This window comes from Rhipicephalus microplus, chromosome 6, assembly GCF_043290135.1.
Source record: "Rhipicephalus microplus isolate Deutch F79 chromosome 6, USDA_Rmic, whole genome shotgun sequence".
Classification (NCBI taxonomy): Eukaryota; Metazoa; Arthropoda; class Arachnida; order Ixodida; family Ixodidae; genus Rhipicephalus; species Rhipicephalus microplus.
The window spans coordinates 159,878,712-159,901,471 of NC_134705.1; the positions used below are offsets into that span (position 1 = coordinate 159,878,712).

General features: G+C 43.7%; 2 protein-coding genes across 2 annotated transcripts; one reads left to right on the forward strand and one right to left on the reverse strand.

Annotated features, from left to right (window-relative positions):
• Window positions 1-3,180: 3,180 nt before the first annotated feature.
• Trmt6 (tRNA methyltransferase 6 non-catalytic subunit) lies at window positions 3,181-15,163 on the reverse strand. The gene is made up of 9 exons (XM_037418688.2): window positions 14,959-15,163; window positions 14,524-14,675; window positions 14,284-14,393; window positions 13,659-13,834; window positions 12,553-12,723; window positions 8,486-8,741; window positions 7,316-7,401; window positions 5,846-6,035; window positions 3,181-3,502 (listed from the first exon to the last, which is right to left on the reverse strand). The coding sequence occupies exons 1-9, from the start codon at window positions 15,036-15,038 to the stop codon at window positions 3,413-3,415; spliced, it is 1,311 nt and encodes a 436-aa protein (XP_037274585.2). The 5' UTR covers window positions 15,039-15,163; the 3' UTR covers window positions 3,181-3,412.
• Window positions 15,164-15,207: 44 nt separating this feature from the next.
• LOC119167240 (glutathione reductase, mitochondrial) lies at window positions 15,208-22,662 on the forward strand. Its single transcript, XM_037418687.2, has 4 exons — window positions 15,208-15,842; window positions 17,490-17,896; window positions 19,889-20,137; window positions 21,450-22,662. The coding sequence occupies exons 1-4, from the start codon at window positions 15,377-15,379 to the stop codon at window positions 21,693-21,695; spliced, it is 1,368 nt and encodes a 455-aa protein (XP_037274584.2). The 5' UTR covers window positions 15,208-15,376; the 3' UTR covers window positions 21,696-22,662.
• The last annotated feature ends 98 nt before the right edge of the window (window positions 22,663-22,760 follow it).

Genomic DNA, 22,760 nt, shown 5'->3' on the forward strand with positions numbered 1-22,760 from the left:
AATACACTCAGACCTCTTCATAAAAAAGTCGCATCTAACACAAAAATAGGTTTGCTATATCCAAAAGTTTGTTATAAAGGTATATTTCTAACACTACATCTATTGCAAGAGTACTCTTCATTTGCTTCGTTATAACCGTTGTTTCTTTATATCTAGTTTCGTTATATCGCGATTGGAGTGTACGTACTGTATTAAGGAAGTTACAGGAGTTTGAACATTTGTTTCAGCCGGCTTCGAATTTTCGCATGGCCCACTCTTCTACACTGTGGGGAAGGCAAGGAATAGCCCGTTGTCGTGACCCCACCTATTTCAGCAATGTGACATGCCGTCCGTGATACCACATCGGTGCGCAACCAATGACCGAGAGGAACTTCTCCCACATGAGCACGTGTTGTGGCAGCGCGGGCAGGAGACGTGGAGCGTTCTTCCCCTTGCTGTAAAGTAGAGAGACGCCTCTGTATCTCGGAGGCTTCATTCTGTCTATACCACTTCTCTCTGAGTCTCGACCTCCACTAAACGGCAGAGGGCAGCCCAGAAAAATGAAAATGCAGGCTGCGCGGCTGAAACTGCAATGCAGCAGGGCCAAGGCAGTGTTTCGTAGGACAAAGAGCCAATTGAAAAGCTCAGTGTTGCGTAACATTGCGCATGGGAAAGCTTTCCTCGGACTGTGCATACCAGGGGCATTTGTCAGGCGAGGGAAACAGGCACGGGATTGTTTTTCGAAAGGGAGGTCTGCGTGGTGCACAGTGCTGTAATATTAGGCAAATGTGATCGCCGCGGTCTACTGTATGAATTGGCGAACTTGTCTTGGGTGTGCAAAAAAAAATGTCGAAGGTTGTTTACTGGCCCTGTACTGACACACAAGTTTTAAATTTTTTTATTGCTGCTCTAAATAAACGTAGTGGTGTTGAGAAAACTAAAACAAGTAATGTTGTGTCTCAGGATGCATCAAATATATTTTTATTACCTTAAAGGAAAGCTGAAGCACCTTTCTAAAAAAATGACTTGGAAGCATGTCAGGACAGTTTTATCCCTGCTGTATTAGAAAAGCGATGCGAGAGTTCTCAAAAGTGAACGCCAATAGCACTTTTTGGTGAAAAAACAGTAGCTGCGGCCGCCGAGATTCTTGAGACGCCAAGCGAACATGGTGACGTCATTCTCGGCATGCCGTGTGATCTGCAACAGCAGCACTGCTGAAGTGTGGCCTCTTCGATTAGTTCCAGCAATGGCACGTCATGGGTTAGTCACGGAGGCCGTGGTTGAAGATAAGAAAGAACACTTGCTCCGGGCCAGGGGAAACGAAGATGAGTTATGTTTCCATGCCCACACTATCAGCGTGCTCGCTCATGGGAGCAGAGCAAGACAAGATTTTATTTTGCCTGTCCTAAAGCTCCTGCTGCTACAACAGCGAAAACAATTTTGACATCTGAACACCAAGTTTGATTGAATTCTAAAATCCCTTCAGCTTCCCTTCAACACTTTTGGTTTAGATATCGAAGAGGTGGCTTCTTGGCAATGTTTCATAGCAGTTCGTACATCACAAGAAGACTTCAACATTGTCCGAAGGACAATCTCTTATCTGCTCGTGGTGCACGCAAACCACCATAACTGAATTGTCCAGTCACACTGACAGTGACTTCTGCAACTTAGGCTGCTCGCAGGTCGCAAAGCTGGCAAGTTCGGGGGCTGTCTTGACTCGTCGGGATAATGTCCTTTGCAGTGTAGCTGGCCAGAAGATGCTCGGCAATGAAAACGTTAGAATCAAAACGAGATATTTTACACATCTGACTCCGGCATGTGGGGAGCGTCGACACTGCATACCAAGCAAATGAAGAACGATCCTCTAGCTATATCTTCAAATCGTGTCAGTACTCCTTCGAGGAGGCTCAGGAACAAATATTTCAGTAACCATTAAATGGCTTCACTAGAGGAGTATATTGCCACACCAATGAACTGCCGCAAAAATTTTTTTAATTCGTCAAGTACAGGCGAAGTTGCATAGATTTTTCGCACACTGTAATTGCTTTCTCTCACGACAAAAAGCATGCTGGCAGCTAATCGGAGAAGGATGGCACAGGATGAAGAAGTTACATCACACGCATGTCATGACCTTGAGCACTTCTTTTTTTCTTTGGGAGTGCGGCTTACACTGACGTGCGTGTGCAGCTCATGATGTTCAAGTGAGCCATTGGCCATGAATTTCGGTGTATAGCATCATTTATGAAAAGAAAAGGAGGCGACTTCTACCCCAAATTTAAAAATGAATTGGAAGTTGCGGTCTGTATGCTGTGCTACCTTGTTTGGCTTGCATGTTCTCGGGAGTCTCGAATATCGATCGGCAGCGTTTTCTGACCATGCTGAAGAAATGTTGCAGGGACCCTTAAACAATGTTCTGAGAACACAGAGTCTCGGCACTGTCAATCAAGCGAACGCTCCTTGTAGGCTTCGCTTTGTTCAAAGGTATGGGAGCCACTTTGGTTCTTTTGTTGAATGCACCCATAATATGAATTCAAAAGTTGAACATTTGCAAAATTTATTTCTAAAAGCAAAATGAAGCACATACCAAGAGACAGATGCTTAGAAAACTAACCTGTGATAACTGTTTCTATTAAGTTAAAGAAAAGCATAGAGCATCATTAGTGTGTGTTTTTTAGTGTACAAGCATCGTATCTTCAATAAGCCTAAGCAAGCTCCTTGAACCTTCTCTGCTCAAACCTTACCACACTCAAACCTCATTATAACGAAGTTGCATCTTACAAGAAAATAACTTTGTTATATCCGAAAATTTGTTATAAAGGTTATTCCCAACACTATCTAATGCAAGACTATTTCTCATTTAATTCGTTCTAACCAATGTTTTGTTACATCTGTGTTCGTTATATGGAGGCTTGAGAGAGTAACGAAGCCGCGTCTTTCACTAAAATAAGTGTCATATACGAAAATTCAATATTGAAGTGTATTTATAACACTGCGTTTATGGCAATAGTTTTAATATGTAATAATCAATAGTTCCATTTCATTTTGCTTATTTGTTTCATTGCTTATTTTCATTTTGCTATTTATTACATCCCATTTTGCTTTATTAAATCCGTGTTTCTTGTATAGCATATCAATGTGTAAGTATACATCCAGTCTGTAGAAAAGGGAGACTTTATGTACAGACCAATAAAAAACTTTCGATGTTTTTGCAAAGATGTTCTCTTTCGCAGTTCATTTCAAACATAGCCCCAACAAACCACTTTACCGTGGGAGCTTCAAGAGACATGGTATGTACACAGATCCATGATTGGATGGCTGCATCCGGAAACGTTCCCATGCATCAAGTTTCTGCAGAAAGTCGACGGACACTAGTGAAGACGCTTGTTGCTTGACGAAATGTACCACTGGGTGTGAGAGGATCGCTCGCTCACGTTCACACATCGTCGGCAACCTTGATGCCCGTGAGCACATAGCCTCCTCCGCCGCTCATGTTGATGGAAGGGTGTGTCCGGTTGGGCAACACCTGTGATGTGTTTAAATATTGTGAGGACACTGCATTTTCAGGGCCTCGTTCAAGAGTGCAAGCTTTTCTTTTGAATGAAATACAAAGCATTCAACTTAGTGCACAGATGAATGCCTGCTGGGATTTTACACTATGGCAGACTGTTGATAAATTAAACTTGAGGAGAGCACTGAATATTGTTTGAATCATCCAAGACAAGCATCGGCACGACTAGGTTAAACATATCAGGAAAAGCAGACGGGCAGTTATTGTTTGTCACTATAGTTGTTTCTTCTTTTTCTCATGATTTTGACCATTACTTTGAAAAGTTTGGGCAAGTAATTGTCCTCATTTTTTAGTGTTGCAAAGAATATGTGAGCGGAAGTGTTCACCTAGAAGGAACAAAGGTATAACTAATATTTCTGGTAAGAAAAAGCAAAATGTATGCATTCAACGAAATTCGCCAAACGGTGCAGTTTAAATTAAACAGCTTCTTAACATATCAGAAGTTTAGCGAGCCAACCAAAAATTGGAAATTAATTTCAATCAACTGAGCACACAAGATATCGGAGTATGAACTGTCAATAGTCCGCTGTAATTTGAAACAGTACATTAATCTAAAATGACAAGGCTCACTACGCTCTGCTGCATTATTGAAATTTATATATACGCATCATTACATACAGTAAACTATAGTACAGACAGACAGACACAGAACTTTATTAAGGTCCTGAGGAACACTACCTCAAGGAGGTAGAGCAGCGGGCCGCTCCCACGTCGGAACGGGTAGGCCGAGCCTCACCGCCACGTCTTGGGCCCTCTGGACAGCCCAGAGTTGATATAGTACCTCACATTAACAAAAAATAGAAGCATGAGGAACCTACATTGCTTCAAGATCTTTGAATTCTCGTTCCCTACATAAGATTGCCCCAGTGTACATATTGTTTTAGCTGGTCAGGAATAATAAAAAGTGACGTGGATGAATGAAGTTAAACAGCTCGCCGAGGAAAAGCAGCAACTACTGCCAAAATCATGCCGGGGCACGTGTCCCACATGTTGGAGTCTCCACACAGCAATCAGTGGCATGCTTTGCACATTTCTCCTCATTAAAGTACGCCCACCCAAGTAGAAGGTTAAAACGAAAGACATTTCGACTTTCATACGGAACCTTTGTTCACAACCGACCACGAACAAAGCTTCAGTTTCTGCCACTTTTGGTGCACACCATACTGGCTTAACTTCAACTCGAACACTTGCATCAGAGCAAGCTTAACCTTTGGCACACAGCGAAAATAAGGAAATGCAGGAAGCCTTCCCTAGTCGGGGAAATGGGGGGGGGGGGGGGGGGACAAATAAAGCTTGTCTGACGTACTGCGTATATTGCTCTTACAGGCAGAGGCTGTCCCTGAAACACTGTTTTCGGGCTGATTATTACCTTTAAAATTCAGTGAAAGTAAAAAAATTCAGGAGGCCTTTCGTAAACGGGGAAAGGGGGGAGGGACAAATGAAGCTTGGCATGGGCATGTCTGACATACTGCCTTTATTCCTTTTATAGGCAGAGGCTGTCCCTGAAACACTGTTTTCGGGCTGGACATAGCCTTTAAAACCCAGCGAAAGTAAAAAAATTGAGGAGGCCTTCCGTAAACAGGCAAGTGGGGGGGGGGGGGGGGGAGACAAATAAAGCTTGGCATGGGCATGTCTGACATACTGCCTTTATTTCTCTTATAGGCAGAGGCTGTCCCTGAAACACTGTTTTCGGGCAGAATCAACGCAGCGTCTTTTATGCTCTTTCCAGCATTCGCCAGCCTGTGGGATAGCCCAACAAAACGATCGTCATGTGGTCATGGACACATGATTTAGGAATTCAGTTTTTGTGAAGTCTGAACTTCCCTGAAATTTGCAATTCCTGATATCGGCCTCGCACATCGTCCGGCAAGTCGCTTTTAGTGCGCCAACCCGTAATACTTCAATCAAGCACCCAGAGCAAGTGTTGCTTCCCGGTTGTCTTTTGCATCATTAGTAGAACGCATTCATGTGCTTCAGTTCAGTTCACGTTGGACAAGCATTGGCATATGGCCTAGTGGTCACAGCAGTTGCCTTCGAATGGGGGCACTTGGGTTGAAACCTCGGCACAGGGAAGGAAATTCATTTTATTTATAGTTTCTTTGATACCAGCTGTGGGTGAAGATTCTTTTTGAACACCACTAGCTATACAAGTAAATCAATACAAACTTCGCTCGAATAAAGTTCAGTTGGGGGCCAGAGCTCATCTTGTCATGGTACCTTTCTTTTTCTCATCCTCATCTCCTTGTGCTGCTTCAAGTTACATTCAAGGTGAACTAACTGAATTATGTTGCTGCTCACCTGGTGGCTTCGTAGCCAACTCTCGGTCAACCTGAGAAAGACGGCACTGCCGGCACTCTTCAGCTGAGTGTAGCAGTCGACCAAGGGCTCCCGAAAGCTACAGAAGACAGCGAATGGTCTGGAAGGTGCGACGAATTCTAGGAGCGACAGGACGATGCCCGTCGGATGGTGTTTGCTAGTGATGAGGAGCCTGCGAGTATCGACAAAGATTGGGAACTATTATTGGATGCAAAATGTTTCACTGTTAGTGAATGAAATTAAATGAATTGATGTGATGGGCTAATTAGTGAAATATTATGTGGCAATGGTACTAAAATGCACAATGTGGAGGCAAATCCAACCGTAAACATTTTACTTACTGAAGTGGAAAGTTTAACTAGAGAGTTGAGACCAATTAAAACTGCAAAATTCAAATATTTCCATCCATCCTGGATATATAGGACTACAGCCGAACTTACACACAACAAATTACTGTGTATATCAACCACTTGTAAAATCCTCTTGAAAATATTTTCAATACGTAAAATATTTTATACTTTGAATTGCCCATAATACTACATAGACCTCTTTTGTGATCTCCTTCAGTTTTTATATATCTAGGTTCAGCTGTATTAGCATACCGCACAGTTCTGACGGCTCCTGAGAATACAACATAAGTGTTGGGCGTGTGCTGAACCTCCGTACTCAACGTATCTAATGCTGCTCCACTCAATGCTCCCACAACTCCATTTATCGTAACTGATCAATTGCATCATTGGAAATATCTATGCCGTTCAAACGGTACTGCCACTGCCAACTAGAACAGCGCAAGCACAGCATGAAAAGTGAGACCAATTAAAACAATTTGTTTTAGTGGACTTCCTCGTAATATAGCGGTGTCATGCGGTGAAGAAACAGAGAAAAAAACAAGTTTTTGTCGTGAAGGGCGCGATTCAAGCTATGCGTGGCTCCAAGAGCGAGGATGTTACTAAAATTCAATAACGATGAATTTGTTTTAGTGGACTTCCTCGTAATAGGGCAGTGTCATGCGGTGAAGAACCAGAGCAAAAAAACTTTTAAGTGTCTGACGTGAAGTGCAGGGTTCTTGCTTTAAAAGGCGAAACGCCTGGAAGTTTTGAATGCGCATTCGAAAGGAAAGCCTTAATGAGGCACAACCTTCGCATCTTTTTATGAGCGATTTTTCATCACGAGTACTATCGAACTTGACTTCCTTAAGATCCCCTTTGAGTGGAAATGTCTGCGTTTGAAATTGTGGAGATTCTCTGGTCATCCAACTGCTGAGTTGATATGAATGTACTTTGTAACAATTAGGAAAGGACAATGAATTTACCGTTCTGATGCCTCGGAGACGCAATTATCAGTGTGCGATTTACACGATGCACTTGTTGGATGTCTGTTTGCACCAGTTCTCAGCAACGGGCTCTTCTAGAATGACGTGAAAGCACAGGGTATCACTAAATAAATTCTCACCCGTCTAAAGACTTCGTTTTGAGCAAATCCATCGCCTTTTGCTGTTCCAGCAACCTTCGCTGTTTCCTCGCCGCACGCTCTGCATCCTAGATGAAACAGGAATGAAAAAAAGTTGCCGCTATAACTGGGCATTTCGGAGCCGGCACTACAAGGGCAAAGATCCCGAGTTTGTCTTAACAAGTCTACTGAGGGACATACATGACTGTACATGAAGACAGTTTAAAACAATAAAAATAAATAAATAAAATTTTAAAAAAGAACAGGATGACACTATGCATGGGCAGAGTAGCATGTGATTCCACTAGCCTCGGCAAGCCAACCTCTGTCCCTTTAAATCTGTGTGCAGTGGGGCCCCTGCAGAAGGTGCAGCCAAAGTGAACCAACTAATAGTAGCGCTAGCCGACCACACCACCGGGGCCCATTTCTCTCGTGAATATTTCAAGATTAGGCTTCAATATCGTCACACAGTGCTCACTCCTAGTTTCTTCCTTCTTAGGTGACGCCACAAGAATGCTGCAAAATGACCATTGGCGGATTATGAAAGTTAGGTCGAGTGAGACTTCGCTCAATAATGTCTCCAGTGCAAAATGAGAACAGTGCCTTTCAGACAGATGACAAGTCATCAAAAGACGGTCATTCCGTCTATGCGTTTAACCACTAGACTCGAAACTACAGCTGGTTTCAACCCTGGAAAAATTACATGCTCTGCTATTGCTCACTAAATCCAGAATGATTTGCATAGGCACTCCATCCAATTGTGTGTGCTCGATTCGTCAATAATTTTTCTGCATTTTAGAGAGTCAACCTTTGCTATAAAGACGTACATTTGTACCACTAGTTGTAGATAGATAGATAGATAAGTTGAACGTCCAGACAAGTTTCACCACAGATTCTGGCATTAGCACATAGTCAGAAGTAATATCCCAGTAGTAAAAGCCAAACTTTCATTTACTAATTTGCCTAGAGTTTACATCAGCAGAGGCAAAATACTCATGCTCAGAATGAAAACCAGCGGGTTTAAAAGAGGTGACAGACAGGCGCGCTGCAGTTTCCCGGGTAGAGTTCGCATTTATGATTTAGTTCTAACCGACTATATAAACACCTGCGAGCGATCGACAGCATACAAAAAAGAGAGGTGACAGCCTGGAACTGACATTCGAAGTCACCAACCTTCGAATTCATTGCCGATGCCGACTCGTTGCTCGGTTGGGAGTTGTCGATCGTCCCATCACTGTTCGAGAGAGAATTCTTGTCCGACAAGTCCTCCATCTCAGCACACGCATTGCCATCTTCTGGGTTCTTTTCTGGCGTTTCACTGCTTTGGTCGATGAGCAGTGAGTTTGCCTTCATGTAAGGCAATTCGAGCACAATGGATCGAAGAAACTCCTCTCCCAAGTTCAGTGCATAGACAGCCTGTCTGTATGAGCTGCAATGGGCAGCGAAAAAAAAGTAGGTCTTGTGACTGGCTAGACACAAGAACAGGTTTTTAATTTGTAGTTGCCATATTTTGTTGCACACGACCCACTCAAAAAATACAGAAAATTTGGAGCTACAGTCAGAGTGCTGCCCACGCACATATTTTAGTGCGTACGATGGCTTCACGGCAGTGCTGGAGAGTCCGCAATGATAAGTCTTATTATATCCTAAAGAGTAGAGCTGTGTGAATAGTGAAATTCTGGGTGCAAAGTGAATTCGAATACTGAAGTGTAAGCGTGAATTGACATAGGTTCTGCCCCCTTTACAAATGACAGCAACACATTGCAGAGAACGAATAAGTGCAACACATTAAAAATAAAGTAATACACGACAACAATACAGTTGCAATAAAAAAAAACAGAAAGCTTGTATGCATCAATATATATTTATATATGTACACACAAGAAAATATGTGCCTATGAATGGAAATACGGATTTCGCAGATTGACATATTCATACCCTATACACAAATATATATAAGCAGGTCTATATACGCACGTGTATATGCTTTTTTGGTAACATGTTCTACACAACTTAAACACGAGGGTAAGGAAAGAAAAAAAAAGAAAATGAAATATATTTTAATTTCATTTCATTACAAATCTCTGTGGCACGACTGACAAAATAGTCTTATTTCTTGATTAGAGTTGCACAGAGGATCAAAATTGGCCTTTGTAAGCTTATGAAGTATGACTGGCACTGTATGTTTTAATGATTGTTCATCATATTTGTTTCGAGGTATAGGGACATGCCATTTTTGGTTATGCCTAGTATGACGAATACTGCGGTTTACATTCAAACCAGCCAGCGAAAGTGTAATAAAAATATTGGACTTTAGCTACGACTTCTAAGTTAAAATTAAGTGATCGTATAAAAAAACACAGGTAGAATATCAAACTTTACGAACAGATCTTTCGTACAAAATAAGCATTGGCAATTGAGCGCACAGCTCTTTTTTGGAGTAAGTGTAATTTGTTAGGTTTTTCTTTGTAGTCGAGCCCCGAAAAAAGTTGCAGTATTGTAGAATCGAAAGCACTAGAGCACTGTAAAGCAAAATTTTAATGTTAACTAGAAGAAAATATTTTAAGTGAGCTATGGTTCTTACAGCAGAAGAAAGCATTTTACTAAAATGTTCGACGTGATCGTTCCAACTTAGGTCTTTCAAAAACATTACACCTAATATGGAGACTGTGTTGACAACTTCTACATCATCTGCACCTATCTTCATTTTTATTGAACTTTGCAATTGTTTGCCTTTTTGCATATAAACCATGACTTTTGTCTTGCTGGCATTTATTTGTAAACAGTTCACTTCAGCCCAATTTTTAAATTCTCTGAGCGTTATGTTCCCTTGATGCTCAAGTTTAATCTCAGATGTAGCAGTAATGAATATTGCTGTGTCATCCGCATAGGAGATAAATTTTGCTTGATTTGAAATGTCTGGCATTTCATTTACATAAATTATAAACAGGAGTGGCCCAAGAATGAGAGACAAGAGAGCTATCTCCTCAGCCTCTCCTCCTCTTTCAACTCACGGAAAGACCAACTGATGCCACAGACACGGGAGTGCTTCATTCAAGTCTGGAGTTGCAAATCTGCCTCACAGACATCAATATGTAAGAACATCTGCAACTTTGGATGCTAACAATCTTTAGGGTCCAATTTTTTGAGACTTCCTACCCAAATTTCGAAAACAAAACAACATTGACAGAGTCCCCACCTCTGCCACATCAATCTCATCTCTATGTTGAAACCAGTTTTTTTTTTTTTTTTTTTAGTCAGTACACTTGCAACCGCAGCAGAGACTGAAAGACAGGTTTTTCACAATGCAACAATGTCATGAGGTGAAGCATATTGAAAATCTGAAGGGGCCACTGTCAATTGAACGTTGGCTGCATTTGTCTTCAGGAAGCTCGAATACCAAGTTTGAATTGTAAAGTTCTAGTGCAAATCAAATAGCAACCACTATTCAAAAAGTATTCAAAATTTTAAACAATTGTAAACTCCTAAAAAAAAGCAGTAGAGGAACTTACGGTCACCATCACACGCAGGAGTCATGTGACACATGAGGGAAACATCGTATGTGACGTAATATTGGAACGAACAAATACAACGCCAGTGCGTGGTGTGGTGACACGTGCAGCCAGCGTTGCATGGCACATTTATAGCTTGGCACGTTTGGCTTGTCAGTTGGTCTGGCAGAATTCATAGGAGCAGGAAGCAGCTCAAGACTTCAGTAGGTGCCTAACAACATGCGGCAATATCGTCATTCAATTCAAATGAAAGGAGGCACGGTTCCGCATGGCACTGCATATGTATGGATAATCGCTCACCTGAGCCATAAGAGTGGAGGGGGGGACAGCAACGTACGCCGTGCCGCTTCACGACTCACCATTCCGCCTGCATCGCTAATGCCTGAGCCAGAGTCAGCAGCGACATACTGCCCCACAAATGATGTCGCATGAGAAATTTCTGCACAGGTCACATGACTCTCGTGCACATGACGGCAATTGGAAAGGTTGCTACTGCACTTATGACGGTTTGGAAACGTGGGACAATGATGGCTGAAAGAGACTTGAGGCGAGGACGGATGAGGGGAATGAAAACGAGTGATAATGTGTTCGTAATGTTCAAGCTCAGTTCAATTAGTGTCCACATCTATCAAAGTGTCAAATTTGCACAGTTGATATGTCAGAGTAATACTCAAAGCAGTTTCCAAAAACATACGCAAGTTGTAACAAAAGGTGCGGGTTACATATGCAGGGGCAGCTTATACATGAAAAAGTATGGAAATTAATGGACCTCCGAATTGCACATATTTTATTGAAAAGGGGACAAAGGACAAAGATAAAAAATTGGCTAATGCTAAGTTAAACTATGCAAAGGCTTTGGTTGAATTTCCTAGTTATAGCGACACAAAAGGTGACAACTTTAATAGCGATTTTAACAGCAATCTCCAGATTGCAAAAATGGCTCCACCTCCGAAAGCAGGAGTAAAACTCTATGTGAAAAACATTCCGTAAAGAATATTTCTTTAAAGCAATTTCCAGACTATGTCTAAATAACAAAACATAATAAAAATATATCTCTTTGTGATAATAGAAGCAGTCGGTAGATATAAGAAATAGGCCAGGCATGGTCTTGCTTGCCACGGTTCATTTATACATATCGCAACAAGGACTTCAATCTCATTCAGTGTTGAAGTCATTGAAGTCCCTTAACAAAACAATGAATGAGATGAAAATTGACTCAAACACACTGGCATGAAAATGGTGCTTTGCCAAATGAAATGTAAGAATGTGGTCACACTATAGATTCTCAAGTTCAGATGTAAGTGGACACATAGCACTGACAAAGGCTTCTCAGTGTTGTCAACAGTCATTAATTAAAGAATCAAGGAGTCCCTGACATCCGCAGGTTTATTTAAGATAAATACACTGAAACCAGTGAAGCGACAGTGGGTTTTATCTACCTCTTCACAGGCTCTGCTAAGACGTCACAATTTCTTTAAACTGAAGACCTAGTAACTTTGATCATATCAATTTTGGAAAAACTATAGTACTATTTGGTATTAGAATAAAACAATCATGCAGACTTATGCATTGTGACAAATGGTGGAAATGAAGCATCCGTGGGTCATTGGGACAAAAACGACACATCTTCATAAGACTCACTGTGAATTTCAATTACAAATGCACCTTGCGACCGCATGAATGCAGTTCCAATTTGGACAAAACATGAATGCAAAGTCACGCACATACCTGTCTGGTCCTTGTCCGGCATAGACTTGCACCACAATGCCGTCCTGCCCGAGCCTCTCCAGCACGGCAGCGGTCAGGAGACCCAGATAGGCATCAAATACTATGTAGCGGCCACCCGAACGAACGTTGCAACAGGTCAGCATTTGAGCCAGGGAGTCGATGCGCATGTTCCTGCATGGTACAATGGCAAGTCAATGTGATTCCCGCCTGTAATCAATGTAAGTTGATTCTAGGTACTGGAGCAAGTCGACTTGATTTGTTCCAAACAGGGTTGCAAGCTAGAAACAGGGGGTACTGCTAGGTATATGGGAAAGAGAGACAAATGAAGAAAAAACTGGGCTATGGGGGTGGTGAAGATATGAATAAATGAATGAATTTACACTGTTAACAACAAAAAGAAACATGCCGCACACAAGCCACATGCTAATTATAATTATTATCTGATAATTCCTGGGATTCGATGTCCCAAAACCATAATAATGACATGATGATATGTGGGGTTTAACATTCCGAAACCACCATTTGATTATGAGAGATGACATAGTGAAGGGATCCAGAAATTTCGGCCATCTGGGGTTCTTTAACGTGCACCCAAATCTGGGCATACGGCGCTACAGCATTTTCACCTCTATTAAAAATATGATAATAACAGATGCCATAGTGGAGGGCTCCGGATAATTTGGGTTCTCGACTGCTGACCCTCAGGTCACGAGATTGAATCCCGGACGCGGACATAGAGGAGTGATAAAGTGCACATAAATCTAAGGGCACAGGCCTTGACCATTTTCACCCCCGTCGAAAATGCCGCCCTCGTGGCCAAGATTAGATTCCATGGCCTTCGGGTTAGCATCCGAGCACTGTAACCACAAGACCATTGTGGCGGCTGCTCGTAGCGCACCAATCATACAAATACATCATACGTACAGAACTCTGTCGAAGCATAGGTCCCCGTCCCAAGAAGGTGGCATTTCCGCTCCCCCATATCTTCTTGTATAATGCTGCACCGAGCTTCGATATGAATAGCAGAAGTAAGAGTTGTTGATGTGAGCAGTGTCTAAGCCAACAAAGCAAGAAAAGACGCACGTGCACAGCAAAAATTTCCTCACCCAATCTTAATAGGGTTCTGCGAGTAGTACATCTCAACCAGGAGTCGTGCCGTGGGCTGCTCGAGCGTCACGTGTTGCAGGTACTTGTCCTGCTTCTTCTTGAGGTACTTGCGCTGGGCGTACTCTGTCTTCTCCTTAAATGTCGTGCTGTTCTCCACCAGGGTCTTGATGATGCTCTGCAGGGGCCAGAGAAGATGCGGGTGGAAATCGTGCAATACCATTCACGTGCTTGTGACTATTGCACTCTACAGTGGTTCTATGGATGGTTGGTCTCTCAGATCGGAAAATATGACAGGCACACGACATATTGACAGGCCATGCATATTCTATTTCACTTGCGACAAAGCAGAGCTTCCGTGAAATAGAAAATGAAGCTAAAAAAGAAACGAGAACACAGCTTTGCATCACATACTTTCACACGCAACCACTGCTTTGATGCGCGTTTTCTTCGAGCCTCTTAAAAAAGAAGGAAAGAGGTACATATTTTAACTGATTAAGGACGCGCACACAGACACGGGAACAGGAAATCGCGCAGGTTTGTGTCTGTGTGCGCGCCCTTAATCAGTTAAAAGATAAACCAATCGCAACTAGCCCAATTATCCGTGCTACTGAGAGAGGTACATACTTCACCCGACGTGCCGTCCGCTTTGAATGTTTCGATGTCTTCTCTTGTAAGCTTCTGTGATTTGCCGTCATCGACAAGATTCCTATTGTCTTGCCCACTAGTTTGTGCATCTGCGAATAGCGACCGTAACAACAGGTGGACATATCGTTCCCGCAACTTAAGCACGAGACAAGCGTTGCTTCCTCTTTAGGCACGCTCAACTGAATCCCGAAGCAATGGGCTACACCGATAACCACTTACCGTCTCCAGGAACTTCACACTCCGAGCACCTTTTTCTGTACTCCTCAGCCGATACCTTACGAAGATCGCGATTATCGATCTCAAAGATAGAACCGAAAGCTTCCCCAATCGCCGTTTGGATGCTGAACTTCCTCTTGCCGAAGAATACTGGCCTAGAATGACAGCAAAAATAGAGAGTCGCTCAAAACCGAAACCAGCTCGTTGCGACCGGCACACAAACATGACTGCTGCAGAACTACGACATCCGCGGTACTTTGAACAAAGATGGTGTAACGCGATTACAGAGCGCGTCAGCGGGATACTGAACAGTTGCTCTATTTAAAGCCGAAAAACAAACAAACGGCACGCAATCACAAACGTATTGCCGGCAAAGCAGCTGCCAAACGAACACTCGAAAGTTCGCGCGTGAAACGTGCTGATAAGTTTAGAACTCACTTCTTGCCGTCCACCTGGACCAATCGTGTGTTGTTCTGTCCTCTCACTACAACGTAGCTGCCTTCTTTTATCGTGTTCATCTTCGCTACGAGTTTGGCGCTCACATTCACACAACGAATATTGAAACACACGCGGACATACGCGCCTACACGAAAAATTACGTTCTTTGGATTGTTTCGGTCTTCTGGATTGTATTGGATACGTGCGCGCCGCCAGCAGTCGAGCGGGTTTAGTTTCGGTTCACTGGCAAAGGCAGCTAGCTGCACTGACTAGTAGGTGCTCTGTGACTGCACGAGGCAGCTGCTAGGTCAGAGCGCGTGCTCTTCGATTTGTGGTTGGCTCTGGCGCCAACGTTCTGCCGCTCCTGTACCCGTTCTGCGTTCCCGCTAGGTCCCAACGTAAACGCGAAACACTAACGATGTCTTCGATCGTGAAGACCGTTAGGCACTTTGACTATTTAGTCATCGGCGCTGGGTCCGGCGGGATTGCCAGCGCTCGCCGGGCCGCCGAATACGGTGCGCGTGTAGCTATCATCGAATGCGGTCCTCTCGGAGGCACGTGCGTCAACGTCGGCTGCGTCCCGAAGAAGCTGTGCTACTACTGCGCCAGCATGGCCGAGATGATGAAGGACTTGAAGGACTACGGCTTCGACGTGCACCACAAGCCTCTCGTCGACTGGGCCAAGTTCAAAGCCAAGCGCGACGCGTACATCAAGCGCCTCAACGACATCTACGGCTCGAACCTGGCGAAAAGCAACGTCGAGTTGGTCAAAGGGCGTGCCAAGTTCGTCGGTCCCAAGACGGTGCACGTGGGTCACAACGCGTACAGCGGCGAACATGTTCTGATCGCCACAGGCGGCGAACCTCTAGTCCCGAAAGTTCCAGGTGAATTGCTCGCGCGTCGGGCAGCGTAGCCGAACAATCGTAGAAAACAAAATTAGGCGCACAAACACGCGCTCAATCTATGAAGGGGGGGGGGGGGGGGGGATCCAGCACCTAATGTAGCGCCGATTCTGCGATATCCCACGCTAGATCAGGCGCAAATTTCGTTCTTGTGTTGGCCTTGGTGTAGTTCTAAATCCTTAAATGCAGCTGAACTACTGCGGAACCTGAGGCAATCCTTGGCAATCGCGCGCTTGCCGAGGCGGTGGCGCCCTCTCTTGCGCGGGGCGGGTTTCAGTTCGGTTGTTTCAGGAGCGCTTTTCACTCTCTTAGGTAATTTATTGTCTTTGATTCTTGGTTATTTTTGTAGTTTATAAAGTTTACCTTGCACTGGTTTTGAGCATTGTGAGCATGTTAGGCCTGTATTGAACACTGCGTGACATGAGACAGTGGATGGACAATTGGCTCGGTACCTAATGCGCTAAGCGTTTAAAGAGACAACATAAACACTTGACCATTAACTGAAAGGCCAAACTAGTGTAACAGCAACCACAACAAAACAACTGAACGAAGGCACAGAATGCATCATTTCTCGCTTTTCAGGCTGATTGTTTTGTGTACTGTTGACCTGAGGTTTGAAGCAATGCCATCTTGCTTAAGTTTCTGCCCTATTTAAAGACCAAAGTTGAGATAGCCAAACCAGCTACCTCACCTATCGATAATAAGTATAGCACCTAGAAAACACCACACAAAGGAAGGTAATGTAGAGTGTTTCTGTGGTCATGTTTCAAGTGATAAATAAACATGCACAACAGCGTGATCTGATTTTACTAGGTCAGCTTTCTGTTGTTCTAAGACGTCAACTCAAACCGTACATTCATAAAGCTGAGACGCGCAAAGTTGAAGCAGCCTGGTTGCATTTCGAACGGGTCTATCATAATATGCGGCTGTGTTGAATGGAATTTTGAAATAAAGATACTGCTTTGAATAAACATCTCAAGTGGACCAGTGCCTAAAAGCAGTGTCCAATTGGCCATGTCTTACGCTGATCTGCACTCGTAAAAAGCCCTCCTAACCCACAGCTGGCAAACTTGCACCAAAGAAATAAATAATACAAAATAAATTTTCTTTCCGGGGCTGGGGCTTGAACCTGGGTCCCCTAATTCTGAAAACGAATGTTTGAACACTAGGTCATGTGCCCTTGCATGCCTTATGTGAACTGAAGCATATGAATGCCTTCTGCTGACGACGCAAGAAACAATTAGACGCAGTGCACTTGCTGTGGGTGTTTCACTGCAATATTGTGTCGGCAAACTAAAAGTGATCTGCTGTACAATGTGTAAGGTCGATATCGAAAATTGCGTGCTTCAGGAAAATTTCGTCTCCAAGAAACTTGAATTCATAAACCTCCTTTTGATGATCGCGTGATGTTCCTTTCATTGGGCAGCACCGCAGGCTGATGAATACAGGAAAAAACATGAAAGGCACCGAGCTGACACCACTTGAAAACAGTGTCCTGGGTACGACTGCTACCTTAAAAAGAAAGGAAGTTTGACAGCCAGGCACTGCTATACCAAGCTTTGCTTGCCCCTATTTCTTTGACTGGAGAATGGCTCTTGAATTTTTTGTCTCCCATTCCACTCGCAACAGGGGCCGAGTATGGCATCACCAGCGACGGCTTCTTCCAGCTGGAAAAGTTGCCTCGGAAGTGCGTCGTTGTCGGCTCGGGCTACATCGCCGTTGAGCTGGCTGGCGTCTTCCACGCACTCGGCGCAGCCGTGACGCTGATCACGCGCACAGAGCACATCCTGCGCGTCTTCGAGCCCATGCTGGGCACCACACTCATGGAGCACATGTCCTCTGAGGGGGTCCACTTCGAGAAGAACTGCACAGTGGCCAGCATCACCAAGATGGCCCACTGGTACGAGGTTGTCACGACGACTAACCGGAAGATCCAGGAGGTCGACCTGGTCCTCTGGGCTGTCGGGCGCAAGCCGCACATCGACCTTGACCTCCACCTCACGGGCGTTGAGCTCGATAAGACTGGTCACATCAAGGTGAGGCTTTTCTTGGCTGCCGAGTAACCAGTTACAGCAGTTTTTCATTTCAGATAATTTGTTCATAAATAGGCTCTTTTTATAATTGTAAATCTAGTTTTCGTGTGATGCAGTTTGCTCAACTAATGGCGGTTAATGACTTGTGCAAATTGCGTATTCAAGCACAGTTTGCTTGTGCTATGACACGGAAAGTGTAGACTCTGCTATCTCGACTTAAACACGCATAATATACAAGCCCCGGCATGGGCAAACTAGGACCCCCTCTCCACTTGAACCACAACAGGGGAGCTATTCTCAGTGTGTCCACTTTGTGGACACGTCCACCACGGCGCAACGCATTCTATTACTCGAAAAAGCGGCGAGCCATGATGTCATGGCGCTCTTGACCAAGTCGACAGATCATATCCTTAGACGAATCTGACATATCTGAACTTGCATATAAATGTTTTCAGATGTTTGAAAACAATGCAAGGATTGCGTACTGACCTTCTAGATGCGTCAGGTGAGCGGTTGCATTAGACCTAATTCAAGGGCAGATGCCATCAAAGTTCACGCATGACCATCGAGATGTGCGTCAATAGAGGATCGCTGGCGTCTACATCCTTTGTGATAGAGCCCATTTCATCCCTCTCATTCATGTCGAGTTTGCGATAGCTTTGTGACGGTCAAAATGATGTTGCAAAAAAAAAGAACCAAGAAACAGGGCATGTGGTGCTTGCCGAGCTCTATCCAATCACTGGCGGCTGAAGTGGACAGTTGACAAGGTAGACACATCGATAACAGCTCCCCAGGCGTCACCATTAGTTGGGAAAGTGCACAGTGCAGGGAAGCACAGTTCCAGATGGCAGAGGGTTTCTTTCTAGTGTAACACTGCCGAGTGAATCTCAGCGACGCTGCAGGGCTGATAATTGTTAAATTTTACTATTTATTTATTTATTAGAAAAGCCTTACAGATGTGAAAGTGCAAGAGGAGTGACATTGGAATCATGAGCAAGCACTTAAGGAACAAGGTTACAATACAATTCTCTTTGGAAGGCATGGTGATAGCTATATGTTGGACTCGTACTTTCAAGTGAAGCTTCTTTACTTACATGTGTAGCTGGCGGTGTTTTAAAAAGCCCTCTTCAATCACACCTGGTGTGCATGCACCAAAGAAATAATGAATAAAGCAAAAGAAATTTTCTGTCCGCAGCTGGCAATCGAGGTCCCCAAGGTCTCAAAGTGCATTTGTGTGGCCTTGAACCGAAGGCCACACAATTATGCTTACTCAATCTAATCTGAACTGAAGCACATGAGCACGTTCCAACGACAATGCAAAAACAATTGAGAAGCAGTACGCTTGCTATGAGAGCTTTATTTCAGTATTTTATGCTGGTGGACTAGAAGCGGTGTGCTGTAGAAGGTCGATATCAGGAAATGGCCATTTTAGGAAAGTTCCAACTTCCCTAAACCACATATTCATGATTGCGTGCTGGTCCTTTTGTTGCGCCATTCTATAGTTGGATATAGCTTAAGAAGTCCAGAGAGGCCCGGCCGTATGACCAAAACGCGACAACCGATCGTCTCCATGACTAAATAAATAGTCCCTCTGACGCACGCGGCAGTAACCTTTGAAGGCTGATACCCCGACTGTCCTGCTCATGGTGTCAGCCTGGAGTGTGCACCGATTTGTGCCAGTTTGTGCCAATTTGTGCCGACTTTCCTCTTTTGAGGAGGAAATGCGGCGTACTTCTAAAGTGGTATTAAACTTACATGCTGACAAATGCTGGAAAGAACATGAAAGATGCTACACCGGTTCCACCCTGAAAGAGCGTTCTGGGTATGACCGCTGCGTACAAACAAAGAAGGAATGGAAGAAAGAGGAAAGTCTGTCAGTCACACCAATTTCAAGCTTCAATTTCCCTCATTCCCCTGATTGGGGAAGCGCTTTTGAATTTTTTTTCTGAGGTTGTAACTGGCTACAGATGGTCGTGACTACTTTGTCCCGTTCAGGTGGACGAGTACCAGAACACGACCAGTCCCGGCGTGTACGCGCTGGGCGACGTCTGTGGCAAGTGGCTGTTGACGCCGGTCGCCATAGCGGCGGGACGCTGCCTCTCGGAGCGCCTCTTCAACAACAAGCCGGACTGCAAGCTGGTCTACGAAAACATTCCGACTGTCATCTTTAGCCACCCGCCCATCGGAACCATTGGTATGACGCTAGCCCAAGCCGAAGCTAAGTATGGAGCACAGGAAATAAAGGTGTGTTCTGCACTTCTCCTATTTGATTTATTGCCGATAGTGTGGTGGTATTTACCTTTTTATCGTGGGCACTGCCATATTGCCAAGTGGGTGGTTCCATCCATGGTCTGGCGGCCCACTGGCATGTGCGAAGCTTCGAGTTTGTATGGAAAGTATTCGTGTTGTTGCAGTTGCAGTCTTTTTTTTTTTTTTTTTTTTTTGTTCTAGCGCGCTGAAACTTGTATCAAGTGATGCAATCTAGGTAAAATATGAGTACGTGAGAGGCCCTGAAAAATTTTGATGCGTTCAAAGTCAAATATAATAATGCGCGACGGCACGAAGGACTAAGGTTGTGCGGCGGCTTGTTGGTTATCCATCTGTAGTTCGTTCCTTTCAGTTCTGGTGTCAGTTCAAGGATAGGCATGCTAGAGGCCTGTAGCTTTGTGCTACTTTGTTAAAAATGTTCTATGCTGCTTAGCAATGTGGAAGCTTCAAGAAATAAAAAGAAAAACAAGCAAGGAATCTTTTCAAACTATTTCTCTCTGTTTGGCAGAAAGAAACTCCCCTATTTGTGCTGCACAAAATGAACACAAAGCTTTCTTGTTATTTAATTTTGTGCCAAAACTGAAACTTCTTTACATCAGAGCTTATGCCAAATTTCAGTGTATATATTATTTTTCATTACATGCAAAGTCGGGAAACTTGCTAGGCTGTGCATTTTGCGAACTACCCGATTTAACAAAATAATTTAAACATGGTCATCACTTTGCTAAATTGCATTTTAAAAGTACTACTATATGAATCGGTTTCGTTGCAGTTAGCTCTAAGTTGATGCTTACTCTCAAGAGCATTTGGTTGAGAACTTGATTATTTAAATATTTTTATAAAGGTGCAGGCAGCCCGAGAGTGGGGAAACACTGGCATGCTTGCGAGCTGCGACGTAACGAGCAACTTGCTGGGAGAGTAATCTGCTTTCCGACAAACGATTTTGTTCAGTGGTCAGCTGCGTGTGCAATCAAGCTATATCAGCTTGTCATTGAAATTGAATGATTTGCAGTGCCTGCAACATTGGTAGAAGACAACAGGCCCGCTCCGTGTAGCACACGATGCCACCCACACCATGAATAAAATGGTTACTAGCAGTAGGCGGGGCTTATAGCCAGCGACTGCCGGGGTTAGTTTGCGCTGAATTATCCATTTACAGTCCATTCTTCATGTATGTATAGGTGCAGTGGAGCCTGTACTTCAGTATTTTATTGCTGAAAACTGCGAAAAATTGGGCAACTCTATCCGGGCCCTTTAACTGCTCTTCTATTTATTCCTTTCATTACAGACTTACAGAAGCACATTTACACCCATGTACTACAGCATGACCGAGCGAAAATCCAAGTGCGTCATGATGCTCGTGTGCGTGGGGCCCGAGGAGCGTGTAGTTGGCCTGCACATGATTGGCGACTCGGCCGACGAAATCCTGCAAGGGTTTGGTGTCGCCATCAAGATGGGCGCTACCAAGGCGCAATTTGACAGCTGCGTCGCCATCCATCCGACGTCGGCTGAAGAGTTGGTGACCATGCGATGACGTGTGAATCGCCCTCCAATTGATTTTCGAGCGAACAAAATTCGGGAGTAAGAGGCGGCCGAACGCATTCTCGGTGTTTCTGTCATAAACTGAAAAAGTGCGTTGGCGAGGGTCGGTTGATACATTCAGAAACTTTAAAAACAGCGCGAGAATGGGCCACGTATAAGCGACGGCATGGGGCGACGTCTCGTCGCTTTCATTTTGCAACCCATCCTAGCGCTATCTTTGAGTTTCAGTTTCCGTCAAGGTTGTGAGACTGGAAAGGGCAGGTGAGGAGTGCGTACGTCGATGCGCAAGTCATTTTAGATGCGGGTCCAGCCAACACTGACCAGTTACACTGAAACCTCGATATAATGAATCCAGATGTAATTAAATATTGGTGTTAAAGAATTAAAAATAGTCTCGCAATAGATATAATAATAGGAATAAACCTTTATAACAAATTTTTAGATATAACAAACTTATTTTTGTGTAAGATATAACTTATGAGCTTTGAGTGTAGTTCCCGCATATGCAGTAGTACATTGAACTTAAATAGTATTATTTAACTAGCACTAATTCGCAGTAATTTCATTAGTTGTAATTAGTAGTTAACAGAACAGTAAAGCAGTTGGACGTATCACAATTGTATAGCAAAATGATGCAGGTAGCGCAGCCAAGAGTGCTGTATATCATTTGTTGTGGCATTTTCTGCTTGACTGATGATAAATACTTTCGAGAAGGCATGGTGGACTGTACAGCTACAATTACTATAGTAATAGCACCACTCCAGTCATTTTCATATTACTTCTTTTTCTATATATGGCGCACAAACTTACACTTTACATTGAGCTTTTCTATTATTTCGTACTAAAGATAAATTTATTGTGAATCGTATATTCTTTTAAAGGTCCCATAACAAAGCTCTTGCAATTGTGTTTGAATGCATGGTTTTATTGTCAACTTGAAATTAAAATGCATATTTTTTTAAGAACACAAGCAATCGTTACATTGTTTTGCTTGCCACTTCAAATCAGAACATATTTACAGCTGGTTAATTAGGACACAGCTGAGCAGGTGGTTTTG

What these genes read in the sequence shown, in the direction of transcription:
- LOC119167240 (XM_037418687.2), top strand. Translation starts at nt 15,377, where the DNA reads ATGTCTTCGATCGTGAAGACCGTTAGGCACTTTGACTATTTAGTCATC. An exon ending in TCTAGTCCCGAAAGTTCCAG is followed by an intron (nt 15,843 to 17,489) that starts GTGAATTGCTCG and finishes CACTCGCAACAG; the next exon opens with GGGCCGAGTATGGCATCACC. An exon ending in ATAAGACTGGTCACATCAAG is followed by an intron (nt 17,897 to 19,888) that starts GTGAGGCTTTTC and finishes TGTCCCGTTCAG; the next exon opens with GTGGACGAGTACCAGAACAC.
- Trmt6 (XM_037418688.2), bottom strand. Translation starts at nt 15,038, where the DNA reads ATGAACACGATAAAAGAAGGCAGCTACGTTGTAGTGAGAGGACAGAAC. An exon ending in GCCGGACAAGGACCAGACAG is followed by an intron (nt 8,742 to 12,552) that starts GTATGTGCGTGA and finishes TGCCCATTGCAG; the next exon opens with CTCATACAGACAGGCTGTCT. An exon ending in AAAACGAAGTCTTTAGACGG is followed by an intron (nt 6,036 to 7,315) that starts GTGAGAATTTAT and finishes CGATACTCGCAG; the next exon opens with GCTCCTCATCACTAGCAAAC.